Raw genomic sequence first — 20,404 nt, 5'->3', positions numbered from 1 at the left:
TCCCTCTTCCCTCCTCCTCCCTCTTCCCTCCTCCTCCCTCTTCCCTCCTCCTCCCTCTTCCCTCCTCCTCCCTCTTCCCCTCCTCCTCCCTCTTCCCCTCCTCCTCCCTCTTCCCCTCTCCCTCCCTGTTTCTCTCCTCCTCCCTCTTCCCCTCCCCCTTGCGCCTCCACCCCAATGACAAAAATCAAAAACCCTGCAAGCTTGGCAACCCCCCCTGCTCCTCATCATGTCATCGGCTTCAAGCAATGGACTGCTGAACACTGAGTATGCGAACACAAAGCAGGCAAGCAAGCCTAACAGGGTCTCGCCATTACCACTGCCACTGTCACTGTTGCTGCTGCCAGTGTGGGGCATCAATTTTTTTTGTTGTCGACACTGCCATGGCCTAGCCAGGGTGTGTGCACAGTGTGTGCTGATCCAACCCAAGAGGTGTCCAAAATATCAGTCCAATGGGTGGTGTGCAAGAACTCACTAGGGAAAGAGGGGAGAGATGAGGAAAATTGGTAGAAATGCTGGAGTCAGCCTGAAGCTGAGCTGTTGGAAATTAGTCAGTAAATCAGAGCTTGGTGTCCATCTAGTCAAGTGTTGCAATAAGTCAAGTCAAGTATGCTGAGTCAAGTCAAATCTGCCTATCCAGTAAGGGGATAATCGGATCTGTATAATCACTAACAGAAAGGGGGCAGAATAAGCTAAATACAGGAGTTTCTGGAAACTACTTATACTAGCTACCATAAACTGTATTCTATACTAAACCAGTCTCCAGATACCTCTCTAAGGCAAGCATTGGCATGCCAAATATCCATGTGGGTCAATCCCATTGCAGGGGAAACCTGCTGTTGTCATGCCAAATATCCAAGGGTCCCATTGCCTGGGGAATCCTAGTAGTCACCATGCCGAATATCCGTGGGAGTCAAGACTCATCACTGGGGTGTGTTGTCCTGCATCGCAAGGGTCCATAGTGCTGCGCAATGGTCTCTAAGGCCCAAAAATAGCCATAGGAATATCAGCCTGACACACCCTACTGGAGGTGGGGTTGTTCAGTGTGCACCCTGGCACTGCCGCTCACTGTCTGGGGCAGCACCAGCAGGCTCAAAGGGCACGCAGGCTGCTGGCAGTCCCTCTCCTCCCAACCACAACCTCCCGACCCCTCCCAGATGCCTCCCAGCCCTCCCCAGCCCCAACAAACATGTCTATCTACACCATCCTTGCCCTCCTTATGAAGATGATCACCCTCTTCATCCCCTACCTGCTCTGGCTGGTCCTGTGTGCCATCAAAATGGCCTTCAAACTCTACACCATGGTGCTCATCCCCTTCCTCTGGCACCTCCTTGGTCTTGTCTTCCCTCATGAAGACTTCTGAACTAACCCTGCATGCCTAATGGTGAGTCTCTAACCTTCCTTTGTTAGCAAAGCTAACCCTTATTTAGGCTGCCAAAGAATTGGATTTGTCTCCCCCCCTAATTCCTCCTTTTTCTCCCTTTTTCTCAATAAATGGCCAATTTAGATAGAAAAAAGAACATTCTCATTGTTCTAGCTAGTGCTAAATACATTTTTACATGCCCTATAAACAAAACGTGCATGTGCAATTCCATTGTGTGCAAATACACATGTTTGCATGCACTTTCACAGATGTGCATCTTGCGCTTGCCTTTTTAGGACGACCCTTTCCTTTTTTGGTGGGGTGCGTCGCTCTTTGCTTCCGGACGGGGGTAAAATGCACAGCATTTGGACCCTCGCCCTTTTCCTATGGGAGGGACCGCATGGGGCTTATCACCGACGCACAGCCGCGTGATGGACCCCAAATGAGCTGTCCGCGAACGTTCACCATAGCCTCATACCGAGTGGCAGTGAAGAAGTCCGCTGTTACACGTCTAAGGGTTCCCAGGTCGCGTGAGACGTGTGCTGCTCTCACCTCAGAGCGAGCCATAATCCGAGCTGCCCATGCTCTGGCAAAGATGGCGACGAGCAGCACTTCTGCTTATATTATATCATCTGGGAAAATCACCTGTAGAAGCGACGAGATGGACAGATAGCCAGAAGTTGGGGTACCGGTGCGTTTCTTAAGCCCTCGTCAAGGACAACCTGCTGATGGGCGCCGTGCGAAGGGATCAAGTACGAGACCTGTGGTACCATGGTTTTGATGCCTACATGAACAATGGTACGTTTTCCCGTGTGTTGTACATCACCAGCACTTACGTTGTATCCAGCGTTTCCATTTGACGAGGTGTGTTGCCAACCCACTGAAGTGAACGTCTGCCGACAATCCTAGCTGCAACCATTGACCTGCCATGGTCGAGGGCCCGATTGGCACGACCCTACCAACATCGCCATTAATGACGTGAACGGAAATTTCAGTGTCACACTGATAGACTCTCTTTCCGCTCTTGTTGTGCTGGGCGACCGCGCTAGATTCTCCGAGAGCGTGCACAACGTACTCCAATACGTGCCGACGTTCGACATAGACGCGCGACCGCAAGTGTTTGAGACGACAATTCGCGTTCTTGGCGGTCTTCTATCCGCGCATATCTTCGCTATCAGTGAGGATTATGGTATGCGCGTGGACTTGTACAAAGGGGAGCTGTTGGAGCTAGCGGAGGATTTGGGGAAGAGGCTGTTGCAAGCGTTCAATACGCCGACCGGAATGCCGTATGCTAGGGTCTGTCATATTATTTCTTCCCCTCAATTTGACCTGAATCTTTCAAGGTCAATCTGCGCCACGGTGTACCGGCCGGTGAGACGTCCGAGTCGTGCAGCGCTGGCGTCGCTTCCTTGGTCCTAGAGTTTGCAACGTTGAGTCGATTAACGGACAAGCCGATTTATGAGAAGGTGGCTCGCAGAGCGTTCTATTCTATTTGGAACAGGCGTTCTGACCTGAACCTTGTTGGAAACTCGATCAATGTTATTAGCGGAGTAAGATTTGCATTGCCTGCATATATGCTGTTACTGACGACGTGCCAGGTGTGGGTGTCACCACTGATGAGCGGTATTGGAGCCGGCATTGATTCTTTCTATGAGTACGCGTTGAAGTCGTACATACTTCTGGGAGAGCCGGACTTTCTCGACGTGTGGCATGAGAGCTACGCCGCGGTGATGAAGCATATTCGGGGAAGAGAGGGATTTTGGGTGCGTACCACACCTTCTCATGGATTTAAGTTGATATCAGCTAGTTTCGTAATACTTGGATGGATTCTGGACTTCTTGCATCTGTATATGTTGACTCACTCTCTGCATTCTGGCCTGGTCTTCAAGTCCTGGGCGGTGACATTCAAAACGCAATCAAATCGCATCTAGTTTGTGAGTTCCCAGCCCCTTCTACATACTGGTTCTTAAGAGGGTCCAGATTGGAATCTTTGGAGGAGATATTCTGCAATGCCAGAACGGTTCAACATTATCAACAAGGAAATAGAAATTAAAGGCTACCCGCTGCGGCCAGGTAAGGCTGACTCTCCTCCTTTGGACACGGCTCACTATCCACACCCAGAGTTCGTGGAATCGACCTACTTCTTATATCGTGCAACAAAAGACCCCTTCTACCTGGACGTGGGTGCGAGGGTCTTGAGCGACCTGCAGCGTCGAACCTCCGTCAAATGTGGAATAGCCTGTCTTCAGAATGTCGAGACGGGCCAGTTATCAGACCGGATGGAATCATTTGTATTATCTGAAACACTCAAGGTGGGCGTGACATTATCCAATCTTGCCTTCGTTAAAAGTTGCGTAGTATCTATACCTGCTATTCGACGAAAGCCATCCGTTTCATGTCAAGAACACGCCTTTTGTGTTCACCACAGAGGGCCATCCCCTCATCCTCCCCGAACAAAAGGTGCGATCCCCAGCAGGAAGGCGCCATCAACGGCAAGCGGAGAAGCTCTCCTGCCCTGTCTATCTCCCCCCGCTGGTCGGTATAAGAGAAGACGACCACTGGAGTCCGGGCATTGTGGGCAGCGTGCGGGACAGGGTGGACGTCGAGATCGCACGACATCTTGTCGGTGGCCCGGAGACAGGGCAGGAATGGTGGGACGCAGAAGGATGGTGCGAGCTCACCCAAGTCGAGGAATACGCTTTCGACTTTATCCTCTCTACGGATGGGAAGCCTTACCCTGAGGACATGTCCCCTGGGCCTAAGAAACTCAAGAAGGTCAAAGACGGGTTCATCATTAACGACCTGACGGGTATCCGGGCGCATATTGTGCGCCGGCTAGATGACAGGGGATACGATATGACGAAGCGTGAGCAACCCTCTGCCTCCCTCCTAACCCCGCTAACCAACCGTAACAGTCGGGCCGCATCGCGTGCTAACAGGCCAAAAAGTATACATAAACGACTCGCGTATCCTGCGCAACCCCGCGCCAGTACCGGCAGACACGGCCAAGCTCTCCCTCATCTGGCATCCCGCGGACCCCGAACTCTCCAGGGCGCAATGGACAGCAGACGGGTGGACAGCGTCCTTCGGTCCTTTGCCTGTCCGCTTCCCAGAGCCGGCGAGGCTCGTCATCCCCGCTTCTCCCCCGTCAGGGTTCGGCTGTGTCCCTTTACCTGAAATCGCCGACCCCGTCCCGCCGCTAATATGGCTCGTCCAGCGGGGAGAGTGTAACTTCCTCGACAAGCTCTCTTCGGCAAAAGCGAGCGGCGCGCGGGGCGTAATCGTCCTGAGCAGCGAAGTCGAGCGTATCACGCCCAGTCTGGGGCAAGGGGAAGCCTGGGAATGGCAAGAGGGGGATACGTGGCTCATCATACTCGGCCGGAGCGCGAGCGCGGGGATCTTGGAACGGCTGGCAAAGTCTGGCCAAGGGGGGCAGATGTGGGTGAACGTTGATGTTGAGAGCCGGGAAGAGGGTGCAGGGGAGGGGAAGTACCTGTTCGTGGATGGGAAACCGCTGGTTAATACGGTGCTTATGGACTAGGGTCCTGTATCCTTTATCTAATAATTGATTCATTGATCTATTCATCGTCCACTACTGCCCGTTACTTGCCCTAGTCGCCCTCAACCATCCAATAAGCCGGAGCATCGAGTTTCTCCGCCCCCTTCAAAAACGGCAGTCCGACAATAAACAGGTACTCCAGCGCCTTGCTGCTTTGGAGCTTGATCAGCTCCCCTGCGGCTTTTGCGCTTCCACCGGTGGCGATCAGGTCGTCGATGACGATCACGTTCTGGGAGGGGAGGATCGAGTTGGCCTGCATTTCGAATATGTCCTGCGAAGCGTCAGCCAGCGTCTTCCAGGAGAAGGAGAGAAGAGGGGAGGAGAGGAGGGAAGGTGAAGAACGCACTTTCCCGTACTCCTTCTCGTACTCTGCCTGTACACATTTCCCCGGTAGCTTCCCCTTCTTCCTGATAGGAACGAACGCGGCATGAAGCCTCAACGCCAGTGGCGGGCCAAGCAAGAACCCCCGCGCATCAAGCCCCACAACGACGTCAATCTTTGAAATCTTGTTCTGTGGAAGCGTGACAGTTGTAATATGATGCATCAGGTGGGTGAAGAGTGTTTCGAGCGCGAGGGGAGAGCGGAATATGGGGAATATGTCGAGGAATACGATTCCCTGTCATACATTTGTCGTGAGCAGTTGGATGGAGCTGTGAGTTGGGAACGTACGGGTTTGGGGAAGTCTGGGTGTTCACCCAGGAGTGAACGAAGGTATACGACATCAGCCTTGTCCTTGTCGCTGGTTATCACTGCCAAACTGGTGGCCATGACTGATGGTGAAGACTCACAAGAGTAATCCCTATTCTAGAGATACATTTGGTTAAATGCTTTTAGTGGCTATGCTCTGTGCTTCTATCGATGATCCGCGCTGTTTCCGACCGATCACTCTTATTATTATTATTTATTACCATTCATGATAATAGACCGGTGACTCCTTCTCTGTCATCGCCGTGTCACTTTCTCCTGCTCATTCCCGCAGTTACAACCTCTTCATCCTCTTTCTCGTTGTCAGATTTCCCTCTTTACTTCAATTCGTCAACAATTCGTCAGCGACTCGGGTACGAATTATCAACTTGTAAATCATCACTCATCAGAATATCAATTTCGCACAATTAGAGCGCTCTATAACGCCAACTTTACGTCTTTTACGCCCACTTGCCCCACTTGCGCCTTTCCCCACTTCTCCCACCAAGCACACATCGCATGACAGCCCTCTCCCCTCCTCCCTCACCAACCTTCACCCCAACCCACCTCGAACAACTACACGACCTCCTACTCTCTCCCCTCCACCTCCTTCTCTCCATCCTCCAATCCCTCCGCTCTCTCATCCCCTGGCACCGCACCCCCCTCCTCCCATGTCACCTCCCTCCGTCTAAGGAACCCCGCTGGCCCCCAACACCCAGCTCTACCCCAACAGGCGCCCGTTCTCCTAGACCAGAACGCGCCCCTCTGATCCTACACGTCCCTCCCTCCTACCGCTCTCTCGCGTCCACCCCTCTCTCCCCGCGCCCGATCCTCAAAGTCCGCATACCGAGCGAAGATGGCGCCGTATTCTGCTCCCCTGATCCGGAAGAGTCTGGATCGGAGGGGGAGGAAGGAGGGTGTGAGAGAGGGAGAGGGAGGAGAGAGGGGAAGGAGAGAGACGAGAGGGTCATTCGGTTTGATAGTGTTCCGGAGGTTTGGTGGATCGAGAGAGCGGAGAGGAAACGTTCGGTGCGTCTTTATCCTTCCCCTCTCCTCCCTCTCCCTCCCTCTCACGCCATCCAACGCACACTCATGTACTCCTAGACGTCTCGTCCCCCAAAACAGGAACCGTCGATCTTCGAATCCTGGTTCGCGAGCATCTCTCTCCCCCAGACGAGGGACGGCGCTTTCGGCCCTAGGATGAGGTATGACCCACTCATATGTTAGGTTAGCTTCGGCGCATCAGGCATGGGTGTGCTAGCGCTCAGAGTTAGGACGTGAGGCGCAAGTTTAGTGGGAGGGTGATACCGGAGGAACGCGTGAGGAACACGCGTGAGAGGCTTCTTGATACATACTTGTACTGGTCGGAAGAGAGAAGGACATCGCACCTGCCTGTGATCCAAAGTAGACACACCCCATCGTGTATCCTTATTATTGGGTTGTCGGTTCTTATTTATCTTGTTTCTGCTTCCCACATCAACAAGATCGAACGGTGCATTAGATGACATCCAAGAAAAGGCAGTATTACAGTGCTACAAGGTTACCAAACACCAAGAACGGCAGGATCAGCCCACCGAGCCCGAGACGCCTATCCCCTCCCACCCCCAGGCGTAGTACCATGCCGGACTGGCAAAGTCCGGTCCTATATGCATGCCTTCCCCGTCCACTAACGCCAAGCGCCTGACATGCGCGAGCCTAAGCAGGATATGCATTAGGCCCCTGTACTCCTCGGGGAAATCGCCGTGCGACGCTCTGAGTACTCGGGTTTCGTCCGACACTGCGTGGACGTCTGAGAGCTGGATCCAGCACAGGTTCGGGAAGAGGGTCAGCCGGCACAGGAGCTTGAATATCCGGAGTACTGTGCTCGTGTGCTCTGCTAAGAGGAAAGGGGAGAACTCGGGCGGGTTGTAGAAGAATTCATGGAGCACCACGTGTCGTAAACAGTAGAGCGGCGCGCGGAGGTAGAGCGAGAGGTCGTATGCGCTCGTATGCGGTAAGTGGAATGCGAGTGTGTGCAGATTAGGGCAGAGCTCGAGGAATGCCAAAGAGTGCCGATTTCGCGCGCCCGCGGTGGTGCGGGTTAGCGAGAGAGAGGAGAGTGAAACCCCAGGCTGGGAAAGCATGGGGAGCATCTGGCTCTGCATGAACTGGCTGTCGTCTACCACCCCACTCCATTCGTTCATATGCAGCCCTAGGTGCCGGAGCCGGGGAAGCCTGAGCATGCCGAACAGGCGGGCGAACGTCAGCTGCTCTGAAGGGTCAGAGTGCTTCACTTCCCAGATAAGGACACGGAGGGCAAGTCGCCGGGTGAACAGGATCTGCGGGATGTCCTTCAGGTTCAGGGAACGCCCGAATCTCGCTCCTGGATGATCCCATTCCGCGCTTGTGGTGGGAGGGTCGTACCTCGGCCCGCCGAAATGGAGGTATTCGAGTCTCGGGCAGTAGAGGAGCAAGTTGACAATGTCGTCGAATTGCTGCGCGTTGGAAGAGCGGAGGATGACCGTGCGGAGCGTACGCCCGCAGTTGGTGATCAGATCTGAGCAGAGGGCGGGGTAGGAAAGCGCTGAGGTCATGCTGATGAACTCTTCTAGTTGCGGGCAGCACTGGAGCATGCGTGCAATGGGGGGTTGCTTGCGCCCGTGTGGGTCGTCGAACCGCTCCATCAGCTCCCCGTGGGTGATCCGTGCGCGCACTTCAAGTCGTTTTGTCCATCGGCCAACGGGCTCTCGCTTGCATAGGTTATTGACGGAGTCGGAAACGCCTTTCAGCTGGTCTTTTTGGTTGAGGATGACCCATCGGAGTCTCAATGGGTACAGGATAGCGTGCCACAGTCGACAGACAGCAGCAAAGTTGCGCATATCGACCACAGCATTCAGCCTGTCCTCGTACGCGTCCGTAATCTCGTCGCTATACGCGCCCTCGAGGTAGAAGCGCTCCATGCGCAACGGGTCTTCCTGCATGTCCGGGCCTTCCGCCTCTGTTGCGTACCGCAGGATCTCGCACCAGATCTCGACGGGGCATCTTGCCAGTGCCGTACACGGGTCGTTGTAGGGAATCATCCAGGTAACAAAGGCGTCAATGGGAAAAAGATACAGTTGCAGCGACAGCGGTTGACGTGCAAAATCTTTGCGCGCCCAGAGGAGCATTTAAGACGCGGCAGACATTATCCAGCCATCCTGCCAGCCATCACTCACGTCTCAGCCTCATGTGTATGCTCGTGTCCGTACCTGCGTCAAGCCGGCTATGTCGTGTTGTCTAGTCTCCATAGTCAGCGAGCAAGGACCATTTGCAGACAGCGAAGTCCCTCAGAGAGTGAGACGGAGAAAGCAGGCACAAGCGTCGTTGTCAGAGCACGAGAGAGGCATGCCCTTCCCAACCACCTCGGCCCGGTGAACAGCCACCTCATCCTTCACTTGGGCGCCTAAACTCTTGCTTCCTGTCACGAAAAGCCACCATGCGCTATGCCGTTCTCGTCACCGGTATGCTCTCGATATTAATATCAGTCAGGATGGACAGTTGACATGGAGACGCAGGGCCGGCTGGCTCAGGAAAATCGACTTTCTGTACCGCGCTCCTGACTCATATGGCAACGATGAAGCGGACCGTCCACCTGTTCAACCTTGATCCAGCCATCGGCCCATCCGAGTATCATGTCCAGCCCACGATAGACATACGGGAACTGATATCGCTCGAGGATGTTATGGAGGAGATGCGTCTCGGACCGAACGGAGGCTTGGTGTATTGTTTTGAGTGCGTAACGACAAGCTTTCACAGTTACGTACAGCTGACAGTTAGTAGATATCTACTAGAAAATCTTGACTGGCTGGATGAGGAGATTGGGGAATATGATAATGACTACTTAATAATAGACTGTCCTGGTATATGCAATCCCGTTTGTTGTAAGTCAACCGCTGACGACACGGCAGGCCAGATCGAACTCTACACACACCATCCCTTACTCCCAAAACTAATCGCACATCTCGCCATCCAATCCATACGAATATGTGCCGTCTACCTGCTCGAATCCCAGTTCATGGAAGACCGGTCCAAGTTCTTTTCCGGGGTGATGAGCGCGATGAGCACGATGGTGAACCTCGAAGTGCCGCACCTGAACTTGATTAGCAAGATGGACCTGGTGGCGAAGAAAGGGGGGAAGAATGCGGAGATGAGGAAGGGGCTGATACAGCGGTATATGGAGACGGACCCGCTGTTGCTGGTTGATGAGCCTGCTGCGAAGACGAATCCGAAGTTCCATTCGTTGAACCAGGCTATTGTGCAGTTGGTGCGTGCCTCGCCTGGCGTTCAACCTCTGCGATATGACTGACATTGGTACAGATTGAAGACCACAACATGGTACAATTCCTTCCGTTGGATGTGACAGACGAGGATTCGCTTCAAGCGATATTGGAACACATTGACTATATGCTGCAGTATGGGGAGGATGAGGAGCCAAAGGAGGTACGTGGCTCTACCAATATGGAACATAACGCTCATACTCCCGCAGCCGAACGACATGGATGACGGTGACTTTGCTGAGGGCGATGATGAGATTGAGTTTGAGTAGAAAATCAAGGTCCTGAAGAGTTACTTCACTGTATTCTTAGCTCAGATTCGTGTTCTACGACCAGCATGTGCAATGACGTTCATTCTCGTTCAGACGGACAGGTTATTTACATTCGAACAATTTGTATATACCTAAGAAACTCGAACGAAGGTATATTCAAGCGCCTTTTTTGATTCATTTTGCAGTCCGTGTGCTTGATCATGCTTTCAATTACAGCCCGAGAACCAGGCAGGTCCTGGTTGGGATATAGACCTGCAGCCAGTTCGCCCGGTTGTTCCACGACATCGGTGTGGTGAAGTATTCGCCATTCATGTCGATGCGGTCAAAGCCGCCAAACCTCTTTTCGTCGCTCGATAGGACGACCTTGTACTTGCCGGGTGTGTCCACACCAACCCGATAATCCGTGAATGATTGAGTGGGATGGAAGTTGAAAATCCAGAGAAGGCCAGCACGTTCGAATACAATCACCTTGTCGGCCTGCAGCGATGTTCAGCAAGTGCTGGGATCCAAGGGTCGGATTCTTACCTCGTTCTTGAGCGATACGTAGGCCTGGGGCGAGCGCAGCCAATGATACTTATCCTCCAACCAGTTCATGGCCTTGTCAAACTCATTGAGATACTTGTACCGCAGCAAGTGATCATCGACTACATTCCACTGGCGACGGGCATAGTGGAACGAGTTGTTATTGCCCTGACGAGGGAAGTCGAGCCATTCTGGGTGACCAAACTCGTTCCCTTCAAAGTTGAGATACGCCTCCCCACCGAGGGCGTGCACAATGAGACTACAACGAAGTCAGAAACATCGATGAGCGGACCTGGAGACCCTTCTCACCGAATCGTCTTATGCAGAGATAGGCCACGCTCGATGATGGGGGTAAGCGGTGTCAAATCAGACATGTGGGTATCTGCATCCCGGTAAATAGACAATCATTCGGAAAGCCTCCAAGGACGTACACATCTCCTTGTCCATGAGCCAGAATGCCAGGGTCTTGTCGCCGACCAAGGCCTGGTCGTGACTTTCGGCGTATGCCACGCTTTTCTCGCCATGCCTGCGGTTGGTCAGGGTGTGGACGATGTTGCCCATATTCCATTCGTCATCGCTCTTCTCTGCAGGTATCAAGTAAGGTGCCGCTCGTTGATCAATATAAATAGACCATACCTTTGAGAAGCTTAATCCACATGTCTGGGATGGCCATGCTCAAGCGGAAGTCAAAGCCAACACCGCCGATATCCGTAGGTAGGCAGAGGGTTGGCATGCCGCTGACATCCTCGGCAATAGTGATGACACCATCATACAGCGAGTGTAGCATGTCGTTTGCAAGCATGAGGTAGACCACGGCCTCTTCGTCAACGGAAGGGCCGAAATACTCGTGATACCCCCCAGAGAAGCCCGTGCCCATACCATGGTGAACGTACATCATACTAGTAACACCATCGAAGCGGAACCCGTCGAACATATATTCCTCCATGTAGAAGCGCAGGTTTGACATGAGGAAGCGGAGCACTTCATGCGAGCCGTAGTTGAACAGACGACTGTCCCACAGGTCATGCCTTCCCTTACCACCGCCGTGGAAGTAGAGATGGTCTGTGCCGTCGAACTCGTTGATTCCATCGAGCACGTTTTTAGAAGCGTGAGAGTGTACGACATCAAGCAGGACTGTCAAGCCCATAAAGTGAGCGGTGTCAATCATTGACATGAGTTCCTCTGGGGTGCCATAGCGGGAGGATGCAGCAAAGAAGGACGTGACTTGGTATCCAAAGGCTGCATGTTAAATGCATATGGTTAGCTTGGTGGTCAAAGAGGAACACATCCGGTGCGCACATGCATAGTATGGGTGCTCCTGAATAGCCATCAACTGGATTGTGTTGTAACCCCCATCTCTGATCCTGGGTAGCACGTTCTGCTCGAACTCCTTGTACGTGCCGACTTTAGGTTCGGGAGTGCTGATACCAACGTGCGCCTCGTATATGCGAGGGTCCTGGGGTTTGGGAGGACGTGGGTGCTTGAAGGTGTACTTCTGGCCTGTGGGTGGGTTCCAGAAGCGTGCATCGTAGGCAGGAGAAACAGCGAGCTCTTGAGTGACGCGAGTGATCCAGGCAGGGAGTCTGTCGACACGCTCCCCGTTGGAGCTGATCATAGAGATCTATCCAACGTTAGACAGGTGCATTTACAACCACCGCGTAGCACGGCGCACCTTGATCTTGCTATCGTGGGGAATAGCGGGCTGTCCGTTGACCGGTGGCACAGTAATGCTCCATACACCGAACATATCCTTCGTCATGGGATGGCTACTCCTGTCCCAGTTGTTGAAATCGCCGATCAAGCTCGCCTCCGTTGCACCTGGTGCCCACTCGCGATAAGTGATTGAGCCGTCTTTGGCGACATTGAGGCCGAACTTGAGCCAGCCCTTGCTGAATGCATCGTAGCCGTGCTCCGTGTCCTGGATTGTCGTCTTCCATTTCATGAAGTGCGCATATCTCGACGCGATTGGGTGTATGTACGGTTGCAGCCATGGGTCTAGCTTGAGCAATGGCGCAGAGTCGAGCACGGCCATATCGGAGTGCACTGCATCACCGTTAGACGACATGATCGTGAGGATGGATGAAGGAATGAAAGGATTGGGGAGAAGGAAGGTATTGGAGTTGGAGCAACTCTCACCTCTGCTGTGAATGCCCAGTTCTGTCGCTCAGGGTTGTCTGTGACGTCGTCGACTGATCCCGTTCAACTCAAAACGCGACGTGCTCCAATCGACGGGCGTTCACAGCCCGTTCTTCCCCGAACTCAACCTCCTTTTTAAACTTCCAAGACCAGTCACTACGGGCTATCGTGATCGTCACCTTGGATATCTCCAATCACTCTTCTGTGAAGACGGGCTGACGAGCAGACGAGCAGGATATCAACGGTCACAGACTTCGATTAGGCGAAAATAAATTGAAAGCTGATATCGCGATCGGCTCGGACTTATCACGGAATAACCATTGGGGTGTTTCAATCGCAATTAATGTTCCAACACTGGACAAGAACACCAATATGAATTCGCATTCACGTGAACATATGTGGTCGTTACGTCTGTGGTGTCGTCTCATCACCATGTCATGTTGGTCACCACTTTTGTGGACGTGACTTCGAAGTGCGCAACCTGCAGGTACGTAGTCAGCATGACTTTTTGGTGCTGCCCTGCCTACAATTCGGATGGCGCCCGCCCTGACGAAGTCCTATTTCTCCGTAAAGGCCTCGACCTGGACCTGGACCTTCACCTTTACTGCTTTGAATCTCAGTAGAAGAGTTTTGACCGAGAATACGGGCAGAGTGGCCCAGACGACGCTAATATTAGTGTTTGATACCATTTTGCCGACCGCCGTGTTTTTCCCGCGGGCGACACGTTCGTCGCCACGTAGGGACTCCAAGGCACACTTTCTGTTCCCCGCTCAACAGAGACGCTCGCCAATGCATTCTCCCAATGGAGGATGAGGTAAAAATAAAGCAGATCATTGATCTCCACTTGTCCGCCATAAGTCTGACGCATATATTTAGAAATCTTCTACCGTATTCGAAGCTGTAAATGGTAGCCATCCACAATCCAAAGAGACACGATCGAAATTCCTATCGACGGGGTAGCAACCGCCCACTATACCGTATCGGGATCTCTCTCGTCTCTGGATGATACCGCCCTTTGGACCGACCGAATCACCTTCACATCATGACAAGATGAGACAGATACCAATGATGGATTGGTCCTTCCGGCGATTCCATCGGTCTCGGCCAAACTCCTTTCTTGCAACCCGGCACCGCGAACCGGTATGGTTTACGTACCGGTTGGGCAAGTCTGTTCGAACGTCTGATGGGACGAGCGCGACACAGGAGCAACACAAGCTATCCTGCTTATATTCGGAGGCGAGCATAGCGCCTTAGCCCCGTCCCTAATCCACGTTCGTCAAGCGGTATCATAGGAACAATTCAAAGTTGGACCGATAGACGAGCCAATGGTGGAGCCCACCAGGCCACATCACCTTCTCATACCGCAACGCATTCAATTTCTATGCGGCGAGTTTTCCCACCAGCCCTTGTCACGCAAATTCAAAACCCCAAGCAGCAACCAAAAAAAACCTGGGCACTTGCCGGATGTGGAAAACCGGACCCGAGGCGGCAGATGGCGAGGCTGATTGTCTATCCTTACGGAGCGCACGGAACGGGGTCAGAAGCGGAGGGAAACCCGGGAAAAGCCAAACCAAGCGGGGAAGTCAGGGTCCCGGACTTCTGATACCGGAAGTCCGGGGAGAGGTGCTCGTCTGATGTTGGCCCGATTGGACTTGCGTGACGGGATGTCTGTATCGTTTCTTTTGGCCTGTTCCAGGGACTCGTAACAAGGTTTTTGAAGGCAAAATCGCGTTTTCGAGTTGTGACACCAATCTTTGTGCTCTCACAGGTCATGCGTGGGCATGGTTGACACGCACGCCTAATTTCTTACGTTGAGACTCGCTCACCTGACCCTCTTTGCTTCTGATAACACACGTCAAAATCTCCCTTGCGGAACCTACGACATGTTCTTGAATGAATCAGAACATTACACCCCAACGTTTCATGGATGGGTGTGGCAACACTCAAGGGAACAATAATTGCACACAGGATAGTGGTGCCTACACCAGGGACCCTTCTCCACCCGATTTCGGCATGAACCTTTGGTCAGGCACTCCCCACTCGTCCATGTTAACCTCACCTCGACCCAATGAGCATGCTACAAGAACGGCGCCGCTTTCGTACCCCCGTTCACATTTGTATATCGACACAAGGTTGAGCATCGTGCTCGTACCCGGCCTCTTCGTCTCACATGAAGGCATGCTCGGTGCTCCACACCATCCACGCCGGTCACGTTCACCCTTCCTCCCCATCGTTCGGCCACGTTGTTTGTATAGGGTGACTGACCATGATATTATATTTACCCCAATCATTGTCAATCAGATAATAGGTAATACTATAATACGCATGTTACGGTCAAATCATATTTGGATGTCCCCCTTTCGACCCCACCCCCAACTACTAACACTCATGGGATCTATTCCGTGCCCTTCTCACGATTATCGAATTCCACCGCTGCCGCTGCCGCTGTTTCAATCTGAGAGGCTGATTTCCAGACTCCTGGTGTATTGGTGTTGCTCGGGGTCGATTTGCCTACAGGATATGTCTCGAGGTCCTGCTGCAAGAACAGACGCATGAACCTGTATAACACATCAGTAAAGAGTCACAGGTCATAGGGTTGCAGGCCACGTACGCGCTCCAGGTCACTTGATCCTTTCAGTGCTCCTCCTTCGCAGCCTTCATGCAGTGATCCACGTACAGAAAGTATTCTTTAGGCACTTTCTCTTCTTTTCCCTGGGCGTTGGTTACGGTGGTGTCACCGAGCTGGGAGTGCTGCCTCATGATCTCTCGCTGAACCCAGCCATTAGCAACCCCTGCGCTGCTCGAGTGAAGTTGCACTCACAAGAAAAGCGTATCGGACCCAGTGCGACAGGTCGTACTCGAACGGCCACGGTTTGAGGGTGAATTTACCCTGTACAACAACCAGGTTCGACGTCAAATACTTCTCCCAACTACATCCGTATATCATGCATTGCGATGTATATGTTGGGGCTGGGTACGGAGCGCGTGACGGCATGGAAAATAGTAGCTGTGGGTGGGGTTGCGGATGGTAAAGGCCGGTGTAATAGTGAAAAGCATTGCATATTGGAGGTCAGTTCGCTGATCGTGCACTGAACATGTCTACGAACCTTGTTCTGGACAAAATTCCTCCGGTCCGTTAAGGTTCTCGAGATCGTTGAAAAGATCTCGGCTCGTTTTGTCTCGTCATCGAACCACTCTTCTTCGAGGTGCATGCGCACATGGCTCCGCCTGCAATGGTCCTGTCATCCGCTTGCGTAAGTCCTGGGAGCGCACATGCGGATACGAGGAGACTGGCCATCATAATGTTACACGCAGATTGGACGTACGAGGGGCACTTGGGGCTCAACAAGTACATGTACACGTCCTTCTTCAACTCGGCCTGAGTCTTACCGTCAAGTTCTGCAAATCAGCAACGATGGGCACTCACTCTGAAGTTGGCGGGGACTTTCCAATTTTCGTCATGCCTCCTGGCCGCGTCCTGCATGGCATCGCGAGCCATCATGGTGTTGGCATATGCCTTGATTTCCCTGGATCGCGGATCAGGCTATCATCCATCATAAGGTGGGATAGTAGTTAATATAGGGGGGGTGGAAGTCAAGGCAATTACGAGGTATTTCCTCCGATGCCCCGTTTTCGGAAACAAAATACCTGTTATGCCCCTCCGGACGCATTTTCTCCAAATGCCCCGTCTTCTTCAAGGGTTCACGGCGTTAGGGCTTAGAAGCTGTGCTGAAAACCCCAAACAGGAAAATGGGTTACCTAAGGGTCCTGGCCTCTGCTTGACCAGAGTTAGTTCTTAATTCACTTAGAAAATTACAAAAAAAGAAAATCAAAGAAGAAATCAATATATATATATAATAAGACATATAGATAGACTTCTTTCAATTTTTCACAGAGTGTATCCTCAGATAAATGAGCATGCTTATAAATTGGACCCCTGAGCTACCCTTTCACACTTCAGGGATTTTAGGTGGGCTTCTCCTGGGCTTCTCAGCTGCTAATGCTGTGAACCCTTGAAGAAGATGGGGCATTTGGAGAAAATGCATCTGGAGGGGCATAACAGGTAGTTTGTTTCTGAAAACAGGGCATCAGAGGAAATATCTCAGGCAATTATGCACATCTGTGGCATAGTCAAGCAGCTCATCAAGCTCCTCTTCCATCAATTTTCTTTTCTGGCCAATAAGGCAAGCAACATCTGACCAGCCTTTGACCGGCCAGAACCCTCAGGATGAGTTTATGCTTGAGGATCACATACTTGATGATGATGGAGTCTGGGCAGGCCTACACAGCTGTCAGTGAGTGATTCCCATCCTTATTATGATTTGGGTGCTCACCCATTCTCTTGTCCAGCTGTGGCCTGCATGGACCATTGCTGCTCTTGCCAATGATTATCTTCATCATCTTCCACCAGAGACTGCTCCCTGCTCTCCTCGCCCAGCATACCTGTCACCACTTGAGAATGTGCAGCCAATTCTTCCTCTGCTGGCTGTGGCAGCAGGGGTCAGATGGCACTAAGCCAGTCCATTGACATAGTGTTCTTCCAGGGGATACTCTGTAGAAGAGAGCAAGCAAGACAGAGCAGAGAGGGAGACTTGCAAAGGAGTTCCATGCGAAAGATCTCACTCTTTTTTACTCCATGTTTGGGCATGTGGCTTGCTTCCACATGGTTGGGCCCATCTTCCCAGGCCCACAGATTGTCAATTGATTGGAAATCATGTCAGCCTGCTCATTATTCTGAATTTGGAAAATAGCAATGATAGCTCACAGATGACTTCCATCATCCAGTCCACCCCCTCTACTATACTTGCTTGGCAACATCACTTGCATATCCTTTTCCCCCAACCCACCTTGTCTTGTCTTGGTCAAGCTTTTCCTCAAGTGCTCTGTGAGACTGCATCTGAGAGCATTAAGGTCCACATGGAACAGTGGTGTTTGCTGCCTCTGACTGTGCAATTCTTGAATCAGTGCACTGTTGTGGAAGGAAAATATGTTGAGCAAGAACAAACCATCATCTCAGTGTTGCACTTGTGTGGTTTTTGCCTGAGTAAACTTGCACTCTTGTCATCAGGGTTGATGGTCTCAACTCTGACACCATCCTCCCAGGCTGCAATCATGCTGCACATTGACACAAGCCAAGACATGCTGTGCATCTTTCATCAACTTCACATTCCTGCTCATTGAACATGCTCACCTTTGCCTCCACCACTGACCTTCTGCTCAATCTTGTCAACTGCAGACATGCCAGATCAGGATGGTCTTCTCTGATCTTGAAGACCTGCAAGACTGCAATTCCTGTGGTTCCTCCAGTGTTGCTGGTGTGCCGTAACAGGCTCTTGATTTGTCCCAGTTGTAGTTGCTGTTCAGGCTCATCAGAGGTGTTTCATACATGCAACAGTAAACATACTCTTCCCCTGTCCCTCCACACTACAAATGCTTCTATGTTGGCTTGATATCCATTCATCACTACCAGCTGGGTAGCAAACATCACTTCATCATCCAACTCCCATGGGATGCCTTCTGCAAGCTCATATGCATTGGTGTCCACCCAACGGCATGGCCTTTTGGAGGCATCCTTCCCATTGACACCTGTATCCATAGTCAGAGTAGTAGTATGGGGGTGGGTTGTTGGTGCTACTTACATGGTTGTGATTGCTCCTCAACTTTGAGACCAAGCAGCTCATGCATGACCTTGTTATTGTTGATCATCTGCAGCACATCTCAACCAGCTTGCTTCCAGTCCCTGGTAGCTGAGTCTTTCCAATAACCCCCGGTCAAGATGTGCCTCACTCTTTTAAATTGGGCAAATGTGTGGGCTATGTCTCAACTCAGAGACTGCCGATTGCTGAGGACTGAGCAAGCTCAGAAAACAAAATTGAACAATTTGTACCATTCAGTTGAGTATAGAACCACTGGTTCTAACTGCTTGAAGTCATCCATGGTGTGCATGGCTATGTGAAGCTTCATCTTGCTAATCATCTTGATGGGATCAATCCTTGCAACTGCATGAATGAGCATGGTCATCATCATCTGCAACTGGGCCTGTGATAGAGGGTCAGTATGGTGCTGAGAAGGAATATCATGGCTGGTATCATCACCCAGGCAAGCAAGTAGATGTAGCAGAAGTGGGTGGGGCAATAGGGGAGAAAGATGTCACTCACCTCAAATTCTACCTTATTGACCACATCATATGACCATAACATGACCCCAGTCATGCCAACCAGAACCCAAGCCTCAAGCATCTGCAAGGCGACTATGTCCTCAATGATGAATGGCATGCACTGGGCCAATGTCTTGAAATGCTTCCCCACAAGTTGCCAGTGGTGTTGAATCATATAGGCAGTGTTGATTTTGGGTACATTCCATCCACTTTTGTGTAGAGACACCAGTCTCATCTCCAGCAGAGCTACTCCTCCAGTGTCGAGGGGATGTGTGGGTCTGTCTGGCACTTGAGTGGCTTTCACCTCAAGGTGTTCGATCAGAGCACTCCACAGGTACTTGACTATGCCTAGCAAAAATGTGTGCAAAATTTTGACTGGGGTGGCAATGTGAACATCAAGGTCTGCTGTGGTGTCAGACCCACACACATCCATACCTTTTCTATTAGGAAGAAAGCTCATGGTTTAATCACAGCAGAGGGTTCAGAGCAAAGGGGGCACCAATTCTCAGCCACATGTTGCTCATTGTCACTTGCTGTTGGTTGGGGTCATATGTATGGCTCCTGCACAGAGTTCTGCCTACCTTTTGAAGCTCCTGGACTGCAAAGTCAGCAAATGCATCACAAATACCATGCTCAGAGCTGTACAGAGCAGTTGCTGTTACATGATTGGGCTGCACACCATGTTGATCATCTCCTGGATGTGGTTGATTGTTTGTTCTTTTGTTTGAGGCTCACCTGGCTGGGCAGATACATCAGCATTGGACTTGCTCAGTGGGCTATGAAGACTGACCTGAAATAACTGAGCATAGCCCACATCTTCATGCTTCAATGCAGTGGTGCCTCCTACCTGGCATCTCCTACAGAACTTGTTTGCATGCATACCTTTGTGGCTGCAGAGCTCAGACTGCAGCAGGTTATCACCTGCCAGAATAGTAACCCAGACTTTGAACAGAATGGGCATGTGTGTTTGAGCATTGAACACTTCACATCCTTCAGTGTTTACTTTCCTATTGGCTTAGTAGTGAGGGGTGGATCAACAAGGAGGGGTACAGGACTCACTCTATCATGTGCACCAGACCCTCCATAAGCTTGAGTGGGGAGGCAAATTGAGATGTGCCCACAAAGTGGATGTTCATCTCATGCTCCAGTGCTGTCCGCAGCAGCATAAGATTTGATACACACATGCATATGTGTTTGTTCTATGCCTTGGACATGTTGCCAGAGACATCATCTGCCCACACCATGATGGGTACAGAGTACACCATCCAACCCTTCACTCAGTCATGCCATAGATTGGGCATTGCAGCACTGTAACTGGTGGAGAATGCTGCATACAGGTCAGTGGAAATGGCAAACTGTCAGGGCACCAGCTCATTGCTTGGTCAAGAGACATGACTAAGCCTTTATGACATGGAAGTAGCT

The 20,404-nt window shown here is 51.7% G+C and overlaps 6 protein-coding genes across 6 annotated transcripts; 1 reads left to right on the top strand and 5 right to left on the bottom strand.

The window, feature by feature from the left end:
- Positions 1-2,088: 2,088 nt before the first annotated feature.
- DACRYDRAFT_59015 (uncharacterized protein) lies at positions 2,089-4,901 on the top strand (the record flags this gene model as incomplete). Its single annotated transcript, XM_040775533.1, has 10 exons — positions 2,089-2,158; positions 2,208-2,224; positions 2,270-2,656; positions 2,704-2,910; positions 2,959-3,123; positions 3,168-3,294; positions 3,341-3,433; positions 3,482-3,672; positions 3,719-4,226; positions 4,276-4,901. 10 exons carry the CDS (start codon positions 2,089-2,091, stop codon positions 4,899-4,901), a joined length of 2,391 nt encoding a protein of 796 aa, XP_040624530.1.
- Positions 4,902-4,917: 16 nt separating this feature from the next.
- DACRYDRAFT_25009 (PRTase-like protein) lies at positions 4,918-5,688 on the bottom strand (the record flags this gene model as incomplete). Its single annotated transcript, XM_040773961.1, has 3 exons — positions 4,918-5,190; positions 5,266-5,535; positions 5,589-5,688. Coding segments are annotated over 3 exons (589 nt in total), but the record flags the coding sequence as incomplete, so codon positions are not given.
- A 1,480-nt stretch (positions 5,689-7,168) lies between these two features.
- DACRYDRAFT_111672 (uncharacterized protein) lies at positions 7,169-8,749 on the bottom strand (the record flags this gene model as incomplete). The annotated part of the gene is made up of 1 exon (XM_040769276.1): positions 7,169-8,749. The coding sequence occupies one exon, from the start codon at positions 8,747-8,749 to the stop codon at positions 7,169-7,171; it is 1,581 nt and encodes a 526-aa protein (XP_040624528.1).
- Positions 8,750-9,401: 652 nt separating this feature from the next.
- On the bottom strand, positions 9,402-14,370 carry DACRYDRAFT_25006 (glycoside hydrolase). The gene is made up of 12 exons (XM_040773960.1): positions 13,397-14,370; positions 12,826-13,310; positions 12,362-12,732; positions 11,989-12,310; positions 11,326-11,928; positions 11,121-11,273; positions 10,999-11,071; positions 10,693-10,948; positions 10,108-10,644; positions 9,939-10,061; positions 9,527-9,885; positions 9,402-9,478 (listed from the first exon to the last, which is right to left on the bottom strand). The coding sequence occupies exons 3-9, from the start codon at positions 12,719-12,721 to the stop codon at positions 10,378-10,380; spliced, it is 2,034 nt and encodes a 677-aa protein (XP_040624527.1). The 5' UTR covers positions 12,722-12,732; positions 12,826-13,310; positions 13,397-14,370; the 3' UTR covers positions 9,402-9,478; positions 9,527-9,885; positions 9,939-10,061; positions 10,108-10,377.
- Positions 14,371-15,117: 747 nt separating this feature from the next.
- Positions 15,118-16,309, bottom strand: DACRYDRAFT_25001 (uncharacterized protein; the record flags this gene model as incomplete). Its single annotated transcript, XM_040773959.1, has 6 exons — positions 15,118-15,383; positions 15,437-15,594; positions 15,647-15,832; positions 15,933-16,064; positions 16,121-16,204; positions 16,253-16,309. The coding sequence occupies 5 exons, from the start codon at positions 16,307-16,309 to the stop codon at positions 15,460-15,462; spliced, it is 594 nt and encodes a 197-aa protein (XP_040624526.1). The 3' UTR covers positions 15,118-15,383; positions 15,437-15,459.
- A 2,375-nt stretch (positions 16,310-18,684) lies between these two features.
- On the bottom strand, positions 18,685-19,415 carry DACRYDRAFT_58863 (uncharacterized protein; the record flags this gene model as incomplete). Its single annotated transcript, XM_040775523.1, has 2 exons — positions 18,685-18,858; positions 18,984-19,415. The coding sequence occupies 2 exons, from the start codon at positions 19,413-19,415 to the stop codon at positions 18,685-18,687; spliced, it is 606 nt and encodes a 201-aa protein (XP_040624525.1).
- Positions 19,416-20,404: the final 989 nt, after the last annotated feature.

The sequence above is a fragment of the Dacryopinax primogenitus genome (genome assembly GCF_000292625.1).
Source record: "Dacryopinax primogenitus strain DJM-731 SS1 chromosome Unknown DACRYscaffold_22, whole genome shotgun sequence".
Lineage (NCBI taxonomy): Eukaryota > Fungi > Basidiomycota > Dacrymycetes > Dacrymycetales > Dacrymycetaceae > Dacryopinax > Dacryopinax primogenitus.
The sequence above is the reverse complement of the archived record's forward strand: the minus strand, read 5'-3'. Positions and strand labels throughout refer to the sequence as shown.

Coding starts and splice junctions, on each gene's coding strand:
- DACRYDRAFT_25006 (XM_040773960.1), bottom strand. CDS start 12,721: ATGGCCGTGCTCGACTCTGCGCCATTGCTCAAGCTAGACCCATGGCTG. Junction 11,929..11,988: donor GGAGCACCCATACTATGCAT/GTGCGCACCGGA, acceptor TTTAACATGCAG/CCTTTGGATACCAAGTCACG. Junction 10,949..10,998: donor TCTCTGCATAAGACGATTCG/GTGAGAAGGGTC, acceptor ACTTCGTTGTAG/TCTCATTGTGCACGCCCTCG.